Consider the following 24,896-nt stretch of genomic DNA (forward strand, 5'->3'; position numbering starts at 1 on the left):
TTTTATTAAAAGTATGCACATTTAAAGTTTTCATACTGCTTTCCAATTTCAGAAAACTGATGAACCATTGTCAACCTGAATTTAGGCAATCGGGAATAAACTTGTTTGTCAGAATAAACTGCTTGTCAACAGTTTGTTTGTCTACCCTACAAGGCCATTGAAAGTACCCATTCTTTCTGCATGGTGACATGAACTTAACACTTGCTGTTTGACCATCCTTTACTATTTGAACAATATCAGGATACCAGGGTCCTGATATGCAATTGCCACATACTCATTTTCTCTGAACATGTGGTTTAATCCTTTAAACATTATGTCATGAGAATCGTCTGAAACTTTGCGCTGATTATTTTTTCTCCTTTCAAGAGCAGATCCTTTCCTTTTTCTGCCTTTCTTTGTGACCATTTCTTTGTGAATTTCAGACACAACATTTTTTTCATTTGATATGTGGTCTTGTTGCATTTCCCAACCACCTTTTCTTGCCGAAAGCATAATGTTATGACGATTATCAGGCTTCATTTCACTTAGCCACTTCATCATGGGAATTCTGTTCCATTTCAACAACTGTACAGATGTATGGTGGTGCATTGATGCACTAGGTCGCCTCCTCTGACTGCTGTCCAGATGACCAAAGTGATGCTCACATCCAAGATTACTAAGATGCGCAAAATTTGTTCTCTGTTCTTCCGTTTCACTGATTGTTTCAGCATTGACATGGAACTTTCCACCATCAAGAAAGTCTGTCAGCTGTTTGTCAATTACTGCAACCATAGCTGAGGCAACGGTTATGATGTCTTCAACAACAGACCTCTGGTCTGATTGAAAACAGACAGTCAGTTAACCTTTGATGATGATTGACCTTTCCAATATCTAAGGGGTCGTTTGGTGACCAATGTTCATTTTGTTTCCATACACTGTTCTAAGAACTGTTTCATTTCCAGAATATGTTGGGAAAGGTCTAGATTTATTACTTTGCCTGTGGTGATGAGATTCCAGTATGGCCCTGTCAGCTTCATGAAGAATATACCAAAGCACTGTAAAAATGTACAGACTATGTCAGACTTTAAATCCATTAATACAGATTTTAGCTTCAGATTGGGATTGTCCAATGTCTCAGTAACTTTTATAAAGTCCTGTCTATGGATAAATACTTCGGCTGAAGTTTCAAATACTGCATTAAACCTGTTGTCTCTGTAATTTTCTGTTACTGACTTAATTAATGTATGGTTGTCAACAAAGAATATGTAAATGCGGTTAGTATATAAAACTCATTGATATAGTTACTTGGACATTGCTATTTGACAGATTTCTGTTTATGCATATAACTGTATATTCTTTCAATGAAGGGAATATTCTCATCAACTGCTTGTGTACTTGCACAAAAAGTTTCTTTTAAGAAAAAGATGAAAATGTGAAGAAAAAGTGAATCAAATACAGCCACAATTTCAGTATACCAATTGGATGTTATGGCATAAGATCAACAAAAACATCCCTCATTTCAAGTCAGTTTTCTTCCCAATACATTTATTTTGTATATTTAAACAATCACATGGAGTTAAATGTAATTTTGGTCATATTTAGTGGATTAAATTTTTTTTACACAGACTGATTTTATTCGATGTTATTGTATCATGTCATTTCACTTGCCCCACTTATCTTGACCCCTATTAGTTGATAATCTTATTACGTCAGGCGTAAGTTTCGGTACAAAGTAACATACTGGATCTGCTTACTTCAACGAAGTGCAACTTTTATTGTCCATTACAGAGAATTTTTTTTAAAAAATGATCAGCAAAAGCAATCAGTTGTCACGCACAATTTTGGTCAGTTACATTTTGCTGCTAGTCACAAGTCAACACTAACAAAAGAAAATACTTTTAAAAAAGTACAGTCCTAATTTTGTGAAATTGAAACTCTTAAAAGGTAGGTATAGACAATACAGCAGAATGATGCGCATTGACTTTATATTGAGCTGAGATCGAAACTCAAGTGTCATCCTGCTGAAGGTGACATACCTAGTAACCAATGATTATTAATTTACAAATAGCAAATGATAAGAATGGGAATGCTTATATGAAAGGAATGTGGGATCATACTAATCTCAATATATTTTTCAAGGCACAAAATTAAAAAAAAATCAATCATTTTTATGTTAATACAAATACATGTATTGAGTATAATAATTTTCCCAAGTCAGAAAACAAAGAATACCCCCTCCAAAGAAAAAACAATCATTTCTTTTAGCCATTACAATGTCTTAGGTGAAGTTGAGTGTTTATTTAACTATAGCAACACATGACGGTGTATTATATCAATTTCCATTGAAAATTTTCATGGCAGCAGTGTGTAGGTATTTGTATATCATTTTTTTTTCTGTCTGCAGAGACACAGGCATATCCATTTTGCTTACATTGGGGTTGTCAGGTTTAGTTAAGTTTGTATTTTTTATTATTATTTCCTCGGCGGTAAGGTTATTTTATCTACTGAGGAATATTACAACTGATATGTTCAGTGCAAAATATACATTGACCTTGGGATTCAAAGAGAAAATAGAGTACATATTGTACCTTTATTTCAGACAGTGCAACTACATGTACTCACTCATGAGTAATGTATTAACAACACTGTTATTTTTGTATTGTCTGCTATATAGTTATAGTCTGAATGTTATACAACCACAACTCATGTTACTAAAGTAAAATTTTATACAGATAAAGAAATAATTAATCTTAAAACTATGATCTGTTTGTCAGCAAAGTTTCAGTAAACATAATAGTAAGAGACCGTAATAAAGGTCAAGAACATCCTTAAAATTATGTTACTGATTCTTATGGACCCTGATATATCAGGATCTGGTTATGTTGCCAATTTTTTTATATCCACAACGTAATAGAGATAAAATGGCTAGACTGTACATTGAACATAACCGAATATAGAGTGGTCAAGCCTAATACATTGAATATAACCTATATATAGAGTGGTCAAGCTTAATACATTGAACATGACCCAAATTTAGAGGGGACAAGCCTAATAAATTGAACATGACCCAAATACAGAGTGGTCAAGCCTAATACATTGAACATAACCCATATAGAGTGGTCAAGCCTAATACATTGAATATAACCTATATATAGAGTGGTCAAGCTTAATACATTGAACATGACCCAAATTTAGAGGGGACAAGCCTAATAAATTGAACATGACCCAAATACAGAGTGGTCAAGCCTAATACATTGAACATAACTTATAAATACAGGGTTCCCACGCTATCGGGGAAAAAGTCATGAGAAATTATACTTTTTTTCCCGACCGTGAAAAGTCCATGAATTTTGCAAATGTTGTTAAAAGTCAGGAAAAACCAAGGAATTTTAAAATCATTATGTCTTTAATCTGCTGAACCACAAGATAAAACTATGTCGTTGATGAAATATGACCCGGTACTCACAACTTGCATTGCTAGTCGTATGAGTACACAAACCAAACAACACACATTTTCAGATATTGTACAGAAAGAAATTTTTTTTTAAAATGAAAGTCATATACTGGTTGTAATAAAATGCGAAAAATGAAACTACGCAAAATTCTTCATATTTATATATTCCGAGAACAACTTTTGGAGTTTTGTTGTATCACGTGACTACCACATTGACGTGATCTCTGCTTGATAAATCAGACTGGCCAGATTGCTGGTTTTACAGAAAGTATCTGACTTTCATTTAATATAATTGAATTTCTGTACAACAACATTATGAAGGAGTTTGTTGTTGATATCATGTGACTATTGGACTTCCGATGTCGTTATTTGAGATTTGTGAAAGTCACGTGACAAGTAATGAGTACTGGGTCAGGTTTCATCTATGACATAGTTTTGTCTTGTCTGTCAGCAGATTAAAGACATAACAATTATAATACATGTACTTGCCATTTCTGAGAAAATAAATCATTTTCCTATTGATTTCGTGCAGGTATGAGTCGATATAGCATAAGTTTAAATTTTCTTGGTCCGCTGGTAAGCGACTACCATATGTCGCTACCGCACAGTGGCAGCAAATTCCAAATTTTCGATACGCAGTTGCAGTGACCCCACACACAAACCTAATTGTCCAAATATGGAAAATGGAATGGGAATATTCAGAGGATTAGAAAATGGACTGCTGTTCATTTAAAGCCAAATTTGTAGTCCAAATTGTTGAATCTCAGAGTTGAAATGAGAAATTGTTGTCCCTTGTATTATATATTAAAAAACGACATGAGCCCCTGTATCAATACAGGGTTGGGGACTGGTTTAATGAATTACAAAAAGACAGGTTGATTGTACAGAAAATTCATTCCTTGTTTATACAACAGTATATAATTTTGAAGGTCTTTTGTCAGAATTTAAATCGACCATTTTGAAAATGTTTTTAAATGATGGATTTTTAATCAGATTGTCTTAAGGAGATTAGGTTGTTTGAAAAATCTTGTTTGGGATTTTATTGGCTCAGATAAATTCAGGGTTAAACTCTTTTTGTTACAAGATAAGATTTCTAATTATTCGCATTTATTGTATTTTTATACTGTAATAGGAAATTTTACTTTCTATAAGATGCATATGCATGTATATATATATATATATATATATATATATATATATATATATATATATGTTGCTATATAATTCTTTAGAATTAAAGTTTTGAAAGGAAACAAAACAATTTATGTTCATTATGTTGTTCCCACTTAGCAACATAATGCAGCAAAAATAAAGTTAGAATTTTTATTCTGTACATTGAAATGACTTTACATGCTAATTTATATCAATATAATCAAACTTGTTTCGTGTGATTCATTTTGTGGTTTCGTACATGATCATCGTTTCTGACTTCGATGTTTTTGGAGAGCCTTGAAAGAGAAACATTTTTAGATTTAGAAAATGCATGTTTTATAATCTAAAATGTTCATTTATTCCATTCAGTAATGGTCATATGTGAACCTTGAAAAAAGTAATTTCGTCCTGGAAATTTATCTTTAGAAAAGCGTGGGGACCATGTATATAGAGTCATAAAGCCTAATAAATGGAACATAACCCAAATATAGAGTGCTAAAGCCTAATAAATGAAACATAACCCAAATATAGAGTTGTCAAGCCTAATACATTGAACATAACCCAAATATAGAGTGCTAAAGCCTAATAAATGGAACATAACCCAAATATAGAGTTGTCAAGCCTAATACATTGAACATAACCCAAATATAGAGTGGTAAAGCCTAATAAATGGAACATAACCCAAATATAGAGTGGTAAAGCCTAATACATTGAACATAACCCAAATATAGAGTGGTAAAGCCTAATAAATGGAACATAACCCAAATATAGAGTTGTCAAGCCAAATACATTGAACATAACCCAAATATAGAGTGGTAAAGCCTAATAAATGGAACATAACCCAAATATAGAGTGGTAAAGCCTAATAAATGGAACATAACCCAAATATAGAGTGGTAAAGCCTAATACATTGAACATAACCCAAATATAGAGTGGTAAAGCCTAATAAATGGAACATAACCCAAATATAGAGTTGTCAAGCCTAATACATTGAACATAACCCAAATATAGAGTGCTAAAGCCTAATAAATGGAACATAACCCAAATATAGAGTTGTCAAGCCTAATACATTGAACATAACCCAAATATAGAGTGGTAAAGCCAAATAAATTGAACATAACCCAGATATAGAGTTGTCAAGCCTAATACATTGAACATAACCCAAATATAGAGTGGTAAAGCCTAATAAATGGAACATAACCCAAATATAGAGTTGTCAAGCCTAATACATTGAACATAACCCAAATATAGAGTGGTAAAGCCTAATAAATGGAACATAACCCAAATATAGAGTGGTAAAGCCTAATACATTGAACGTAACCCAAATATAGAGTGGTAAAGCCTAATACATTGAACATAACCCAAATATAGAGTAGTCAAGCCAAATAAATTGAACATAACCCAGATATAGAGTGGTCAAGCCTAATAAATTGAACATAACCCAAATATAGAGTTGTCAAGCCTAATACATTGAACATAACCCAAATATAGAGTGGTAAAGCCTAATACATTGAACATAACCCAATATATAGAGTGTAAAGCCTAATACATTGAACATAACCCAATATATAGAGTGGTAAAGCTTAATACATTGAACATAACCCAAATATAGATTGGTCAAGCCTAATGCATTGAACATAACCCAAATATAGAGTGGTCAAACCTAATAAATTGAACATAACCCAATATATAGAGTGGTCAATGAAGAATCTGGCAGAAAATTATCAGTTGATGAAGTCACCATTTTTTCCCAACATGATAATGTTCAGATGTCTTATTTTGAAATTTAGAAAGAACAACACCTATATGTATTTTGATTTCTCACCTTTTTGACATTTATTTTGTGAATCATCACATTTCAAATAAAAATGGAAGAAGAAAGCAATCATACTCTGATTTTCTCAGTTTGGACATTATGCATAAGTATGGTTCTTTTAATCCTGAAAGATGGTATGAAAAACTACGAGATGCTGTTGACAAAACCTAATAATTGAACAACATGACACTCTTTCCACTTAATATTGCATTTCCTACATGTTTTGAGTATAATCTTTCTACATGGACAAAAAGTAACTGAGCAATATTTAGTATTATATTATCAAACATCCTCAAATCAGGTAAGGGCACAAATTACCCTGTAGCTCAGAAGAACCCATATTTGAACTTTCTGAATAATGAGTGACTATTTTGTGCTGCTAAGTTTGAAATATTACTTGCATCAAGTTATAAATATGACACACTTAACCATTATATTCATACATGTATACATATAAGTTTCATTTTTCTGACCATAAACATGTGACCTATGTCATGACTCATATGTAAATCACATACAGATTTCTAAAGAACACTTAGCATTCATTTTTCCTATAATCATTTGCTAAATATATGTCAGTGTTACAGATTACAAGATCAGCATCAGAATTTGAAATAAAGAAAGACTTTGTATGTCAGCATAAATACAGTATATATATATATATATATATATATATATATATATATACACACAAAGAAAGATTCACATAGGAAAAAAAAGCAGTTTATTTTATCATCTAAAACTGTTGAAATGTAGCACTTTTTATAATCGAGAAAATAGAAATTTAAAATCATAAGCAATAAGAATTGACAACAGCTGTGTTACAGTTAAAAATTTCTTCATGGCATAGACTATATTCTGGGGAGAATATTCAGTGAATTCGCCATCACTTTTCAAATTAGTAAAAGGATTAAAGCGAGTTAATTATTTTGAAAAGAGAAAGACAAGTCACTTTAATCTCTTCGACACTCAGTGGGAGTATTTCCAATGAAAATGTAAAATTCATGGTAAATCTAAAAAATATTAAACCTAAAAGTATGTACACTTAAGTTATAATCATGCACTCATTTCTTCTTCACAGGTTTAACCCAGTCATAATACCTTTAGAGTAAAATCACTGTGTTGCAAATACAGCCCTCCGAAGCTAACATATTAGCTATGAAAGCAAAATGTTGCCTGTCCACAGAGGTGGCAGTCTGACGTAGTGATCTCCCCATATATATATGGGATTAGCACTAATTATCTTCTGTAACCCATTAACTACTTCCACTCATGGGTAGTACACTATCTTTAGAGACCATGAAAAACAAATGTCATGCTCATTTCTATACAAGATTAATTTTTTTTTATAGTGATTATAAAATTATAATGTCATAAATTACACATGTTATTTGTCCTTTGTAGTTACTTGCATGTGTCACTAATAACCAGTATGTAAAAATTTGAGTTAATAGGTCCTTGTGATCTTCCCGGTAAACCTTTGAGGATGAAAACTTGAAATATAACTCTTCTTTTTTTAACTTGTCATACTTCTTCAAAACTCAAAAAAGTTATTGTATGATTCTAGAGTAATTATCAAATTTAAACTTGCTTTGTGTTGTGTATGTCCAGCTAATGAGTTGTGTCACATTTGCATGTACAATTCTAAACTACTTTTAGCCGTGTTACAAGGAATATATTTAAACCCATACACATAACCATGTGTGCATGCTTAACTGTACTAGTTTGTGTTTAAGATATGTGTGACAAAATAGTATATATTATTTAATTGATGACTATTCTAGAATCACACAAAAACTTGTTTCAAGTAGGAGTCATGCCTTCTTAATCGGGGAGAACTTTTGATGGGAGAAGGACTTCGGAATACTCATAAATAAATCTTACACATGCATTAATTCAGTAGGAATTTATGATTATAAGAAGGAAGTAGAGGTTATGATAGTAAAATATGAGCATTTCAACCAGTAGGGTTATCAATTTATTTGTCATACTTATCCTGCAACTGATTATCACTTGATGCACAAATCTTTTTGCAAGCGTGATTGCAACTCATTACCGACTGGTGCACAACTTTTATTGCAGGCCTATCAATGCAACAACTGCTGCATAACTTTTATTGCAGGCCTATAAATAACTCATTACTGACTGGTGCACAACTTTTATTGCAGGCCTATCAACGTAACTCATACTGACTGGTGCACAACTTTTATTGCAGTTGCCATTCTTAAGTGCAGCACTTTAGTTAATAAACCAAAAAGCTTATGTTTTTGGCTTATGTTCCCTTCTGATGTTTACTTGTAATTATGAGGTAAAACTAGCACTGAAATATTTAAGAATCTTTTGCAGTTGAGTAAGGAGACAGTGATAAAAATGTACAAGGATATGACCATGCTAAACACAATGGATCGGATTCTGTATGAATCTCAGAGACAGGGCAGAATCTCATTCTACATGACAAACTTTGGTGAGGAGGGAACACACATTGGGACTGCTGCAGCCCTGAATCCAAAGGATCTTGTCTTTGGACAATACAGAGAGGCAGGTAGGAAATGAGTGAACATGATTCAGGGATATCTGTAACATTTCAGAACTGGGGATGAAATACAGTTGGTTTTCAGAACCTGAAGTTGAAATCTGAAAATCAGAGTGAACTTTCATTTCATTAAAGTGAAAACAACATGTTATCATGATAAAACAACATTGCCACCATAAAGAAGTATACATTTAATATCCTAACATACTTGATCCTGTTACCAAAAATTACCCAGCATTCCCATAATTGTCTTTTTCAACAACAACCTTTCTCAACTTGCCTACTGCATTTTTAAAAATTGCATTGTGAATCTCAGATATAGTAAACTAACAAAATGATTATTAAGTTATTATTTGCTTTTCATAGCAAAATTCAGTTAAAGAGCAAAAGTCACAAGTCCCCTTTAATTTGCCACCATAATGGCTATGGAGGGTACATATTGCACTGCCCTTGTCTATCCATCATCTTATGTCCATCAAAAATTTAGTTTCTACCAAGTAACTTTTGTAGAATTAATGGCTTAAAACCAAGCATGAGGCTTTACTTTAAGGAGACCTAGCTCAAGTTAAGTTGTTAATGTCTATTTTTTGTTGAAAATTTGATGAAGTTAAGACCCTTTGCAGTATCCATCTGCCACCTGGCAATCCATTGGAATAAGTTTGTTATTTCTCACAAAAACTTCAGTGAGAAAAATCATGAATTTTGGTTCACAGTTTTATCCTGAGGTCTAGTGGTCCCTAAATAAAAATGATGTCTCGACTGGGCATCAGTGGATTTTATTCTTGCAGATCTTGTTATTACTCCTGAATGGATGGTAATATCATCATGAGATTTTTCACAGAATCATTTTGTGTGCTTTCCAGTTGATCCCAAATGGCAGTGCTGGTAGTCTGACCTACAATATGGTTGCCATTTTTAAAATTATTGCAAATTGCTCTAAACCGTTGATAGTGTAAATATGGGTTTTCACTAAAAGACTTATGGTGATACCTAGTTGGTCCTAAAAGAAAATTGTTGTATCCACATGTTTTTTTTTTCTTCATCAAAATAGTTTTTACTAATTGTAATTGGGTCTTCTTTTTTTTTAAAAACTGTTGCCAGTTTCACCTTACAAAATGGCTGTGATAGCCTATCTTGAAAATGTTGTTGTTGCTAATTCTCCTCCACAGATTATTGTATTAGCACTGGATTTCCACTGAAACATTCTTCATGTAGTTTCACCAAAAAATGAAAATGGTGTTGATATAATCTTACCAGATGGCATGTATGAATGTATGTTAGGATTTTATTTTGTGGTACATCAGCACAATCCTGGCTATATAGTGCAGAGTAAAGGTTAAGTTCCAGAAAAGTAAAGGTAATATAGATGTAAAGCTAGAGTCCTACAAGGTAAGGATTAAAGGTAAAGATTTACAGGTAAGTGTGGAGCCTTTGTCAAACATATTGAACAGGTACATTTTGGATAAGAATGAAGCAGCAGGGAGGGCGAACCCACCTTTTGTAGGAACGTCCAAATGTCGAAAATAAGCCTTCGTACAAATGATCGAAAAAAAGAAAAGTGTCGACAAAATTTAAAAAAGGCGTCGACACTTTACTGAGAAAATCTCTCCGGAATTTTTCTAATTAATATAACTTTATTGTCGTTGGTGATTTTTTCTAGTTTATTATGTACGTTGTTTATGCGATTAACGTCAATGCGAGGTCGCACCCTCCCTGCTGCTATTAATTTATCCAAATATTTTATTGAGACCCACATGATATCTTGTTCTAGGGTCATGTAAATGTATCATTATAAATCCATGCGGAGTAGCTTGTGCTCGTGAAAAGAAATTTCGAAATTTATATCCGTATCTCCGCTACACCAAGTTTGATGAATATTGCGCAACGTATATGTATCGACTCCATTAAACACAACTAAAACATTACAGTTATCCCTGATTACTTTTGGTATTTGTGTATACCGTTGTGTTACATATATCGCATCAGTGCTTTTATGTCTTCCTTGAGAAAATATTCTAGCTGGATTTGATTGTTTGTCCAGCATCACATCATCGTATACAACTAAATTATTAATAAATCCATCTAGATCATCTACAGATGGTGCTTCATCAATGTCGGTTATAAATTTAATGACATCGTCATCCAGTAATCGCGCGTTTTCATTAAAACCTTTAAGCACATCATAACATCGTTGATCATCAACTGATTGATTTGTCAATCAATCTCAAATAATACTCTATTTCTGATGGTGGTTTTTCCATTATAGGATCTTTAGTCTTTCTTCGATTGTAATATGCCATCAGACTTCTGTATTGATCTCCGTGACAGTTTTTGCAAATCTGATATAATCCTCTAACATCATTGTTGCATCCAACACAATGTCATGATCGAGCATGAGGATTTTTTGATAAAATATAATTGTGTTTCCTGCAATATTTTCCTCGGCATCTTTTGTTACATTGATCAGTTGTTCCTTGAATCAGCCACGTGCATATATCAAAATGATATCTATTAAATTAAGTTTATACAATAATGAGCTCACCTGCATGGGATGGATCTGAAATCTGGTATGAATCTGAACCATGGGACGACAAATCTGAATTTTGGGATGAATCTGGTGATATAAATTTTGAACGATATTTACCACAACAACATGATTGTGTGCATCAACGATCAGAAAAAAACGATGATCTTCAGGGGTTATTTTGACCTGGATTTGTCAATTGAAAAAATCCTAGAGAGGTATTTTGATGGTTGGAAGATCATTGAAATACCTGATAATTTGTTAATCTGATGTTATAAACTCCTGTGCGGTTGATGAAATATTTTTTTTACCAATCTGAGTTGGGGAAAGTGTAGGTAAAATTATATTTTATAGACTTACCTACACTTTCCCCATCATCTGTCGATGAAATATTTTCCCATCATCTATCGATGGAACATTTATTTTGTTAATCTGGCATTGGGGAAACTGTCACATAAAATATTATTTATAGGAAAATTTATTTTATGTGACACTTTCCCCATCACTGATGCCTCTGTTTTTATGCATCTCGAGAAATTTTTCCGCAGTTGGTGCTTTTTCTTTCGATGTGAAATGTTTTGGTTTTCTTTTTCTGTAATATGCCAGCAGTGCTCGATATGAGTTTCTGCCGCAGTTGTTACGTATCTCAGAATTGCCTCGCAAACCTCTCTTGCAACTCAAGCACAGTTTAGGACCAGTTGATCCTCGTTTGACGCTCTGGTTATGATATCCGCAGTATTCACCGCGACATGTTTTATTACATCTTTCAGATGATCCTTCAGGAAGCCATCTGCAGTTGTTCTGACCAAGTTGAAATGGCATTTTTATATAATTTAGACATAATCAATTTTTTATTTAAATAAATATTTTAACTGTATAATAATATATGATATACAAAATCAACCCACCACCACATATTTGCGATGTTATGTGTGGCCTCGTTACAGATTTTTGTCCAGAAAGAAGATCGAGCAGCGTCGAAATAGTGCAACAAACTATTCCGGTCCAGCAAAATATCAAAAACAGTTATGTGTGCGTTGAAAACAATCCGGCTTTTATCTACGAAGATTTATTCAGTTATAATACTCAAGAAGAACTAAGTCTCTAGCAGGATCTAATTATCATATTCTGCGTGAATATTATTCAGTATTTGACGTTGATACATTAAAAGACTCTGTTGTTGTATCAACTAAAAAAGATGCGTTATGAACATTATGAAGTTCTTCCGATAATTACTATCTTCGTGGAATAATAATCCAGCATTTTGATAAATTCTACGTTTTTCTTCCAGTGATGATTTTGAACAAGTTGCTGATAAATTCAACAACGAATTGTCTGTGACAGAAATTATACCGAAATTCAGATTGCGTTATCCGGTCTTCGATATTGACTCATACTACAAGTGCGAAATAATCCACGAAAACTACATGGATAAACAAGGAACGTTCATGATAATGGACAAAAAAATAATCGTTAATGATATATTGATTATTTCACACAATTATGCAATTGTGAACGTGATAAAGTTTTTTTATTCGAAATAAATTCAGGATATCATATCCATGTTAAATCCACACCAATATCGTTACAACAACAGCGTGAATTAACAACTCGAGCTAAACAAGATCATCCTGAATGGGTTGTTGATGCTCAGGCTGGTCTTCATAGTATAAAATTAACTAACAGGCGATTATACAAGCCAGGAAAAGTAACACGCTGTAAAACATTAATATCACACAGTGGCATTTCTGCGTCTGAATTACTTGTTTGTCCAACGTCGATTCAACCTATCGAGATTGAACACGTCGAAGAGGAATCAACAAATATCATCGATGACAATCTCACCGAAGATGAACTAGCTGAAATATCAATCGCGTTAACGCGTCACTGGGATCAACTAATAAGTATCAAAGAGGTTCATGACGATATAATCACGATGTCGAGGAAACCTGGTCATTATTGTAATATCTGTCAACACCGTCATGGATATAACAAGATTCATGGTTATATCGAATCAAAATGTATCGATTGTTTCGTTGTTGCTCATTCAGATGTGTTCATGATTGGTTGTTTCAGATCACATGGAAGAAAGATAACGATACCACGCAGGAACATACACGATCAAATTACCGATTATTTATCTGGTACTTCAACGAATGTCACGATAGCTACTGTCATTGATAAATTACCACAGCAACAACGAAACATCGATTATATAAAATATTTGATGGCGTCGAAATACTGTCGTAGCAATTATCCTGGTCATTTTATTAGCAGAAATCCTGATCATGTTTATACAGAACCTCCAGCACATAAATCAGGATCGGGTTGTAAAATCATCGATGGAGACTATATCGATGGTTCTCCTTGTGGAGCTGGTAAATCCGAAGCAGTGTTAAAATCTATCAAAGTAGAACAATCTGCATTATATGTATCCTTCAGAAAAACCCTCACTGAGAAGATTAAATCCGATCATGGATTAATGTCATACAAGGACATCGTTGGTGATATTATATTCGATGATAACAAAAAAGTAATTGTGCAAGTTGAATCGTTGAATCGCTACGACGAGTATGGTGCATTCCTGACGTAATCATCATTGACGAGTGGCACGGAATCTGACGTCAGATCTTCTCGTCGAGCCATAATCATGCAAGATGGAACAAGTTTTCATCGCTCATCAAATCATCCAGTCGTGTAATTGTTCTAGATGCTGATGCTGACGATGATGATTTAACGCTATTCAGGGATATCCTTAAACGATCCAACATGAAGATCATCATGAACAATTATCGAATCGATGCTGATAAAAAATTTAATCTAACACTGGAACATGAAATGTTCTATCAAGAACATTTTTCTGTCCCAATTATAATATATTTAAACAAAAAAAGTATCAATAGTATATGACTTCAATGAAGAGGCAAATGATAGATGTACCCAATGATAGATTTGTAAAAAACAAACCTGTTGCTGGATCTAAAGTAACATACAAAAAACTATTCAGTGATGTTAACGCGATATGTATTAACGATCAATGTCGTGTTGGATTTTCAGATAAATGTTCAGTCAGACCTTTAACACGCGATGAACTGGAATGAAGACATCTCAGTGATAAATATTCAGAGTATCGATTAATGAGATATCTTGTTATTGGTGAATGATTCAGTTTGTACGTGCAATGATGATGAATGAGGTCTCATAAATAATATTTTATATAGGAATATGAAACTTCATTCATCAGCTACAGAACAATTATTTTGTTAATCTGACATTTTCAACAATCATCAATAGAACACTTATTTTGTCACTCTGACATTTTCAACAATCAGTGATAGAACTCTTATTTTGTCACTCTGATACTTGCTTGAAAGAGTGGGACAACTTACATATTTCTTATATAATATTGATTTATGTAAGTTGTCCCACTTATTAAGACAAATATCATTGATGTGTTTATTTTGTTAATTGGGCCCCACCAGCGAAACATTTATTTTGTCAGAAATAATCTGAAATCAGAAATAATCTGAAATCAGAACTATTTTTTTTTTCTGAAGTATTGGAAAAATTACATGATTTTGTTGATTTTAACTACCAACTAACCCGTCAGTGTAACAAAATTACATGATTTTGTCGATCTTGACTACCAACTAACCCATCTGTGTGATAAAATTATCTGATTTTGTCGATTTTAACTACCAACTAACCCATCTGCGTAACAAAATTACATGATTTTGTTAATTTTGACTACCAACTAACCCATCTGTGTAACGATATTGTCAATTTTTTCAGAATAAAATAAAAAAATATCAGATTATTTGAGATTATTTCTGATTATTCCAGATTATCTGATACAACACTCAGTTTGTCAAACTGTGTTATATTTTATTATTATTATTATTATTATTTTGTCCTTTTCTTGAGTAATTTTTCAGCTGATAGTTCACCTAGATCAATACCGAGCTCTTTTTCCATCCTCGCAAACTCCTTCATATCTTTTCTGTACTTTTTATGATCATCTCGATAAACAGCATTATCGTATTCATCAACGAGTCTGTTGTACTTCATACAAGCTTGTTCGATCTTATTAATTTTTTTATTTATCTCCTCATCTTGACGATCCAACAGCGTCATGATACCATCATGTGCGTTATTCTCATATTGCTGAATAATTGATTTCAGTCTCATTATTTCGTTATCTTGATGTCATGTATTAATTATATGTTGCTGTTGTTTTCTGATCGTATCTTTCAAGTTATCATTTTCTAACTTTAGATCCTTTATTAGTAATTCCTGTTCGACTCACTTCTGATCAACGGCATATAGATTCTTCTTGTAGGATTTTAGTTGGGATTTTAATTTTATACTGTCATCGGAATCGTTAATTGATCTTGGTAAGTTAATTGATCTAGATCCATAGTTGATCGGTATTGATCCATTGATTGATCTTGATCTACTGATTGGTGCTGGTTCATCGTTAATTGATCTTGATCTACTGATTGGTGCTGGTTCATTAATTGGTGCTGGTTCATTGTCAAGTTCATCAACACCAAAGTTGATTTTGATACCATCATTGTTAGGTGGTTTGTTGATTGTTGTCTCAAAATCTTTATCAGGTACATTATCTCGCCATTTATTGTATATCCATGTATAACCGATTTTATATTCCGCAGCAATATCTGCAGCTGATTTTTTGTGTTGTAGTGATTTAATCCTATTAATTTGATCTTTTGTTAATGTAACTGTTTTTGGCATTTGAATATAACAAATCAAGCGAAAAAATATTAAGTTTTGACAAAAATATTTTATATGTTAGATTAATATATCAATGCTTTTTTATTTTTATTACTATTTTGCGTGTTTGTATGAAATAATCTGGAATTTTTGAAATAATCTGAAATATTTTTATTTTTTTCTGAAAAAATCAACAATTTTGTTACACTGACGGGTTAGTTGGTAGTCAAAATCATGCAAATTAACTAATTTTGTTGCACAGATGGGTTAGTTGATAGTCAAAATCGTGCAAATTAACTAATTTTGTCACTGATGGGTTAGTTGGTAGTCAAAATCGTGCAAATTAACTAATTTTGTCACACTGACAGGTTAGTTGGTAGTCAAAATCATGCAAATTAACTAATTTGTCAAAATATTTCAGATTATTTCAGAAAAAAATAAAAATATTTCAGATTATTTCAGAAAAAAATAAAAATATTTCAGATTATTTCAGATTTCAGATTATTTCTGATTTTTCTGAAGATATTTATCCTGAAGACGTTTTCATGCAATCTCATCACGACATGGATATCTCATTGTTTGCTTCTGAGAGAAGCCAGGATAACAGACATCATTGACATGTACGAGTGTTAAATCACCATATACCTTTTTACCATAAAATTTACATCCTGCAACGGGATGTTCTCATATGATATATTCAGCCATTATACGATGATTTTTGTTTTAATTGTTATATACAAGTGTTATTGATTGACAAAATAAACACATCAATGATATTTGTCTGACAATGTTGTGGAAACTTACATATATATATATATGTTTTTGTAAGTTTCCACTAACATTTTCAAGAGGTCAGATCAACAAAACAAATGTTCTATAGTCGATGGCGAAACCCTACATTTCTTATATATATATATATATAATATTTATGTAGAGTTTCGCCAGTCATCATTCACCAATAACAAGATAACGCAACTGTCAATACTCTGAATATTTATCGCTTAGACGTTTTCGTGCTAGTTCGTTGCGTATTAAAGGTCTAACTGAGCATTTATCTGAAAACCCAACACGACATTGATCAGTAATACATATCGCGTTAACATCACCAAATAATTTTTTGTATGTTACTTTAGATCCAGCGACGGGTTCGTTTTTTACAAATCTGTCATCGGATATGTCTATGATTCTCTTTTTTGTTGAGGTCATATATGATACTTTATTATTTAAATATATTACAATTAAGACAGAAAAATGTTTTTGATGTCAGATTGACGAAATAACTATTGTATCATAAAATGAGAAAAATGTCAGATCGGTAAAATAACTGTTACATCAGTAATCTTCCATTGACAGATAATGGGGAAAGTGTAGGTAAGTCTATAATAAATAATTTTACCTACACTTTCCCTAGCTCAGATCGGTAAAATAATTGTTACATCAGCAATAGGAGCGGTAGAAGTTCCATTGATAAATTGATGATGGGGAAAGTGTCACATAAAATATTCTTCTTTATAAAATATAATTTATGTGACACTTTCCCCAGCTCAGATTGGTAAAATAACTGTTCCATTGACAAATTGTAGATAAATTTTTAATGTTATATTTTCGTATCTTGCGAACCACCCGTTAATGTTCCGTACGTGGAATTTCAACATCATTGTATGCGCATCTGTTGCATCGATATCATGACCGCTGTTACATCCTTGATAGTCTTTTTTTTTTTCTCCGTGTATCGTTGTTGATAAAATCTGATTCTGGCCATTGTGGATAATACGACGTAATGTATAATGATCACGGTCAGTATGTTTTTTATCGTTTGATTTTAATTCCGCACCGAATCCCTGGTATATCGATTTTATTCTTTCGATGATATTTTTAATGGTCAGTGTTTGTTTTGAGTGACGTCGTGATTCGGGAAGTATACTGGACCAGTGTTTTATCAACATGATATATTTGGCCAGTTGTTATCGATGATTTATCGTTTCATCTATTTTGTTGATCAGATTATTTCTATCAACGATTTTACTCGTCACACTTAGATCGTCCGGAACAATATCTGGCAAATCCAACATCACAATGATGTCACAGATTATTTTTAATTGTTCCGTGGGTGATATTTTATCCGATCGAAAACTTATCATTGTTGTTGCATGGCCGTTATTGAATTTATCAACGATGACGCTTTCTGCTCGTTTCATCGAGGATGATTTCTTGTGTAACGTTTCAATTTCTTCTGGAGATAATTTTCCAATGTTACATTGAAACTGATTGTTAAGGTATTTTAATTTCATCTCATTCAGGGGTAATTTTTCCTCACAATTGTAGCTGTAATATACTGTTTGTCGTCATTGCACGTATTTTTTATTCGCATACCTATGCTGGTTTTTAGAAATTCGTCAACGTTAGGATCGTTATTTATTCTCTCGGATTTCGAATAAATGACGAAATCTATCATCGATGATACTGACGCCAGCTTCCAGTGTGTGGTTGGTAATAACAACATCAATATTGTTGTATGCGATGCTGGTGTTAGCGAAGTCAATCTTGTTTTGTGTCGGATCAGTGTCCGCGTGATAATACCATACACAATATCGTTGATGCTGTAATTGTTTAGCGAGACTCTCAACTAAGTAGTTTTTGTTTGATTTGTTATGAGTAAAAATTGCAACGCGATTTCCCCGCTGGAGGATCTTTACAAGATCAGCATAATTGTCCTTGTGCGAGTTTGACACAATAAATTTTTTATCAGCATTGATCCGATAATCGTTCATGATGAACTTCATGTTGGATTGTTTAAGGATATCCCTGAATAGCGTTAAATCGTCATCGTCGGCATCAGCATCTAGAACAATTATACAGCCGGATGATTTGATAAGCGATGAAAACTTGTTCCATCTTGCATGATTATAGCTCAACGAGGAGATCTGATGTCGGATTCCGTGCCACTCGTCAGCGATGATTACGTCAGGAACACCCCATACTCGTCGTAGCAATTCAACTTGCACAATTACTTTTTTGTTATCATCAAATATAATATCACCAACGATGTCATTGTATGACATTAATCCGTGATCGGATTTAATCTTCTCAGTGAGGGTTTTTCTAAGGATACATATAACGCAGATTGTTCTACTTTGATAGATTTTAACGCTGCTTCAGATTTACCAGCTCCACATGGAGAACCATCGATATAGTTTCCATCAATGATTTTACAACCCGATCCTGATTTATGTGCTGGAGGTTCCATATAAACATAATCAGGATTTCTGCTAATAAAATGACCAAGATAATCGCTACGACGGTATTTTGACGCCATCAAATATTTTATATAATCGATGTTTCGTTGTTGCTATGGTAATTTATCAACGACAGTAGCTATCGCGACGTTCATTGAAGTACCAGATAAATAATCGGTAATTTGATCGTGTATGTTCCTGCATGGTATCGTTATCTTTTTTCCGTGTGATCTGAAACAACCAATCACGAACACATCTGAATGAGCAACAACGAAACAATCAATACATTTTGATTCAGTATAACCATGAATCTCATTATATCCATGACGGTGTTGACAGATATTACAATAATGACCAGGTTTCCTCAATATCGTGATTATATCGCCACGAACCTCTTTGATACTTATTAGTTGATCCTGTTGATGCGTTAACGCGATTGATATTTCAGCTAGTTCATCTTCGGTGAGATTGTCATCGATGATATTTGTTGATTCCTCTTCGACGTGTTCAATCTCGATAGGTTGAATCGATGTTGGACAAACAAGTAATTCAGACGCAGAAATGCCACTGTGTGATATTAATGTTTTACAGTGCGTTACTTTTCCTGGCTTGTATGATCGCGTTTTAGTTAATTTTATACTATGAAGACCAGCCTGAGCATCAACAACCCATTCAGGATGATCTTGTTTAGCTCGAGTTGTTAATTCACGCTGTTGTTGTAACAATATTGGTGCGGATTTAACATGGATATGATATCCTGAATTTGTTTCGAATAAGAAAACTTTATCACGTTCACAGTTGCATAATTGTGCGAAATAATCAATAATATCATTAACGATTATTTTTTCGTCCGTTATCGTGAACATTCCTTGTTTATCCATGTAGTTTTCATAGATTATTTCACACTTGTAGTATGAGTCAATATCGAAGACCAGATAACGCAATCTGAATTTCAGTATAATTTCTGTCACAGACAGTTCGTTGTTGAATTTATCAGCGACTCGTTCAAAATCATCATCAGAAGAAAAAACGTAGAATTTATCAAAATGCTGGATTATTATTCCACGAAGATAGTAATTATCGGAAGAACTTCATAATGCTCATAACGCATCTTTTTTAGTTGATACAACAACAGAGTCTTTTAATGTATCAACGTCAAATACTGAATAATATTCACGCAGAATACGATAATTAGATCCTGCTAGAGACTGTAGTTCTTCTTGAGTATTATAACTGAATAAATCTTCGTAGATAAAAGCCGGATTGTTTTCGACGCACACATAATTGTTTTTTTATATTTTGCTGGACCAGAATAGTTTGTTGCACTATTTCAACGCTGCTTGATCTTCTTTCTGGACAAAAATCTGTAACGAGGCCACACATAACATCACAAATATGTGGTGGTGGGTTGATTTTGTATATCATATATTATTATACAGTTAAAATATTTATTTAATTAAAAAATTGATTATGTCTAAATTATATAATAATGCCATTTCAACTTGGTCAGAACAACTGCAGATGGCTTCCCGAAGGATCATCTGAAAGATGTAATAAAACATGTCACGGTGAATACTGCGGATATCATAACCAGAGCGTCAAACGAGGATCAACTGGTCCTAAACCGTGCTTGAGTTGCAAGAGAGGTTTGCGAGGCAATTCTGAGATATGTAACAACTGCGGCGGAAACTCATATCGAGCACTGCTGGCATATTACAGAAAAAGAAAACCAAAACATTTCACATTGAAAGAAAAACCACCAACTGCAGAAGAATTTCTCAAGATGCATAAAAACAGAGGCATCAATGATGGGGAAAGTGTCACATAAAATAAATTTTCCTATAAATAATATTTTATGTGACAGTTTCCCCAATGCCTGATTAACAAAATAAATGTTCCATCGATAGATGATGGGAAAATATTTCATCGACAGATGATAGGGAAAGTATTGGTAAGTCTATAAAATATAATTTTACCTACACTTTCCCCAACTCAGATTGGTAAAATAAATATTTCATCAACCGCACAGGAGTTTATAACGTCAGATTAACAAATTATCGGGTATTTCAATGATCTTCCAACCATCAAAATACCTCTCTAGGATTTTTTTGATTGACAAATCCAGGTCAAAATAACCCCTGAAGATCGTTTTTTTCTGATCGTTGATGCACACAATCATGTTGTTGTGGTAAATATCGTTCAAAATTTATATCACCAGATTCATCCCAAAATTCAGATTCGTCGTCCCATGGTTGAGATTCATACCAGATTTCAGATCCATCCCATGCAGGTGAGCTCATTATTGTATAAACTTAATTTAATAGATATCATTTTGATATATGCACGTGGTTGATTCAAGGAACAACTGATCAATGTAACAAAAGATGCCGAGGAAAATATTGCAGGAAACACAATTATATTTTATCAAAAAAATCCTCATGCTGGATCACGACATTGTGTTGGATGCAACAATGGTGTTAGAGGATTATATCAGATTTGCAAAAACTGTCACGGAGATTGATACAGAAGTCTGATGGCATATTACAATCGAAGAAAGACTAAAGATCCTATAATGGAAAAACCACCATCAGAAATAGAGTATTATTTGAGATCGATTGACAAATCAATCAGTTGATGATCAACGATGTTATGATGTGCTTAAAGGTTTTAATGAAAACGCGCAATTACTGGACGAAGATAACAATGTTATCGAGTTCATAACCGATATTGATGAAGCACCATCTGTAGATGATCTAGATGGATTTATTAATAATTTAGTTGTATACGATGATGTGATGCTGGACAAACAATCAAATCCAACTAGAATATTTTTTCGAGGAAGACATAAAAACACTGATGCGATATATGTAACACAACAGTTTACACAAATACCAAAAGTGATCAGGGATAAGTTTAATGTTTTAGTTGTGTTTAATGGAGTCGATACATATACGTTGCGCAATATTCATCAAACTTGGTGTAGCAGAGATATGGATATAATTAAATTTAGAAATTTCTTTTCACGAGCGCATGCTACTCCGCATGGATTTATATCGATACATTTACATGACCCTAGAACAAGATATCGTGTGGGTCTCAATAAAATATTTGGATAAATTAATAGCAGCAGGGAGGGCGCAACCTCGCGTTGACGTTAATCACGTAAACAACGTGCATAATAAACTAGAAAAAATCACCAACGACAATAAAGTAATATTAATTAAAAAAATTCCGGAGAGATTTTCTCAGTAAAGTGTCGACGCCTTTTTTAAATTTTGTCGACACTTTTCTTTTTTTCGATCATTTGTACGAAGGCTTATTTTCGACATTTGGACATTCCTACAAAAGGTGGGTTCGCCCTCCCTGCTGCTAATGAGGATTCTAGACTTGATTTGAATTAGGTTCTTATACTATGCACGGCTTGAGAATTTATTGTAACATTCAGTTTATATATCTCTGTTGTCCCCAGGTGTTTTGATGTGGAGAGGCTTCACACTTGATCAGTTCATGGATCAGTGTTATGGCAATTCTGAGGACATGGGAAAGGGGAGACAAATGCCAGTGCACTATGGCTCAAAAGACTTAAATTTTGTTACCATCTCATCCCCACTGGCAACTCAGATGCCACAAGGTAAATAATATGAGTATTCTTATTGGACCTGACTTGTGTTATATTAGACATAAGTTGTGACTACATTTATGATGTTTATTTTTTTGTGTGCATGTTCAGTCATGAGAAATGTAACAACATTTTGCTCCATCAACAAAATTAATAAAACACATTGTGCAATAACTTAAGTTGGTTCAAATGGAAAATGTAATAGAATATCCCATTATCAAGCAACATTTCAATGTAACAATGTTAACAGTGTTCATTTGTATGTCTAAATCATCCAATGACAGTATTTGTAGTTAAGCTTGAAGTATGAATAGAGGACCAGTTTACAGCGGGTTTAATGATGGCAATAATATGGACATACTTTCTTATACCCTTCAGTTATTGACAAACATTATTTTAATTTGAATTTTAACTGCTTTGAACATGACCTTACATAGGCGAATAATTAAAAGCAGTTATTAAAATGGAAAAACAGATTTTGATTGACTAGACAGTACCTGCTTTTGAAAGTGCAGTGAGTGAATTACCAGATGTATAAATGTAAAGAAAAAGTTTTTGGCTCTTTTTTTCTTACAGTTTACCTCTGAAAATGACCAAGCAGTTTTTTGATAGGTGAACATCTGATGGTCAAGCTCTATACTCTATAGCCCATACTACACCAATCAAATATACACAACTAAAAGAAGGTCTTTTAACAATACCTGAGATATACAAGGTTCTTTTTTTTTAAATAGCCTGTAAAACCAGTAAGGAAAACTGGGGAAATTCTGTTTCTTTAAAGTTCTAACCCTATGCAAAATAAAGCTGTAGAGTACCACCTTAAAATAGTCAAAATCAAGCATGAATTTATGACTAATATGCCATAAAATTGTCTAAATCAAGCATGACTAAGATGTTGCTTTGACATAAATATTGGTCACTACACAATCAGATAGAGACCATTTCTACATGTATTTACTACATCTATTTACTTAGCTGGTTCATTTTCAAATTAGATGACAGATGAGATATGTACCATGCCAAATTAAAATCAAATATTGAGACTTACATTTTGGTGCCTAACTTATTTTCAGTATCCTTTTATTCATATTATACACTGAAAAGTTTCTGTATGTTGATTCCATACATGGTTACTTATAGGGCTGTTTGTAAATGACTTTGTTCTTGTTTTTCATGTTAATGTGTGTTGTTAATATTCCATTTAAATGAATGGACCATCTGACATGTGATGTCCAATAAGTTTGAAATGCTGGCAAAATAAAAATGGCTCACAAAAACATGATCAGAATTTTGCAAATATTTCTGAGAGATCAAAAGTAGTGGCAGAAAAAATAGGTGGAGCAGAACCTGTATGCAGCAGAGTTAGCTAACTCGACAGTAGTACCAACACAATGCTGAATCATTTAAACACAAAAATAAATCTCTTAACTGAAAATGGTTGATTGTTTTTGCAGCTGCACAATGTTTGATAGCAACCTAGATTCTACTTTCCATTTTCATTCAGTTACTATAAAGATAATCATAAGGCAGCAGCGGTCTGGAGATGTAATTACCATTGTTTGATGTTTTCAATTTTTAGCTTTAGCAAAACTGCTTTTTAGAGAAAAATGTAAAACAAGTTTGAATGGATCGACTTTACAGGTATCATGTAGACATGTTAATTTAAACATAAGAAAAGAGTTTTATTACCAAATTTTATACATTGGAGTTTCTCCAGAATATCAGAGATGATTTCAGTACTCAGCAGCAAAAGAATGGGGCCAATCTTGTTTTTCTTTTTGCAATTGCTGATTGAAGGTCACATAAACATAAATGTCTGCTGGATGTTATGTCCAGTATTTTAAATTTG

At 33.1% G+C, this 24,896-nt stretch overlaps 1 protein-coding gene across 1 annotated transcript in view; it reads left to right on the forward strand.

Annotated features, from left to right (window-relative positions):
* Window positions 1–24,896, forward strand: part of LOC149804401 (2-oxoisovalerate dehydrogenase subunit alpha, mitochondrial-like) — a 68,114-nt gene that overhangs the window by 7,508 nt on the left and 35,710 nt on the right. The window contains exons 3-4 of the mRNA XM_089939790.1: window positions 8,748–8,943; window positions 22,898–23,059. Of these exons, the coding sequence (XP_089795916.1) occupies window positions 8,748–8,943; window positions 22,898–23,059 (358 nt within the window). The remainder of the gene's footprint in view (window positions 1–8,747; window positions 8,944–22,897; window positions 23,060–24,896) is intronic.

The sequence above is a fragment of the Sinohyriopsis cumingii genome, chromosome 2, assembly GCF_028554795.1.
Source record: "Sinohyriopsis cumingii isolate HCF-2022 chromosome 2, ASM2855479v2, whole genome shotgun sequence".
NCBI lineage: Eukaryota > Metazoa > Mollusca > Bivalvia > Unionida > Unionidae > Sinohyriopsis > Sinohyriopsis cumingii.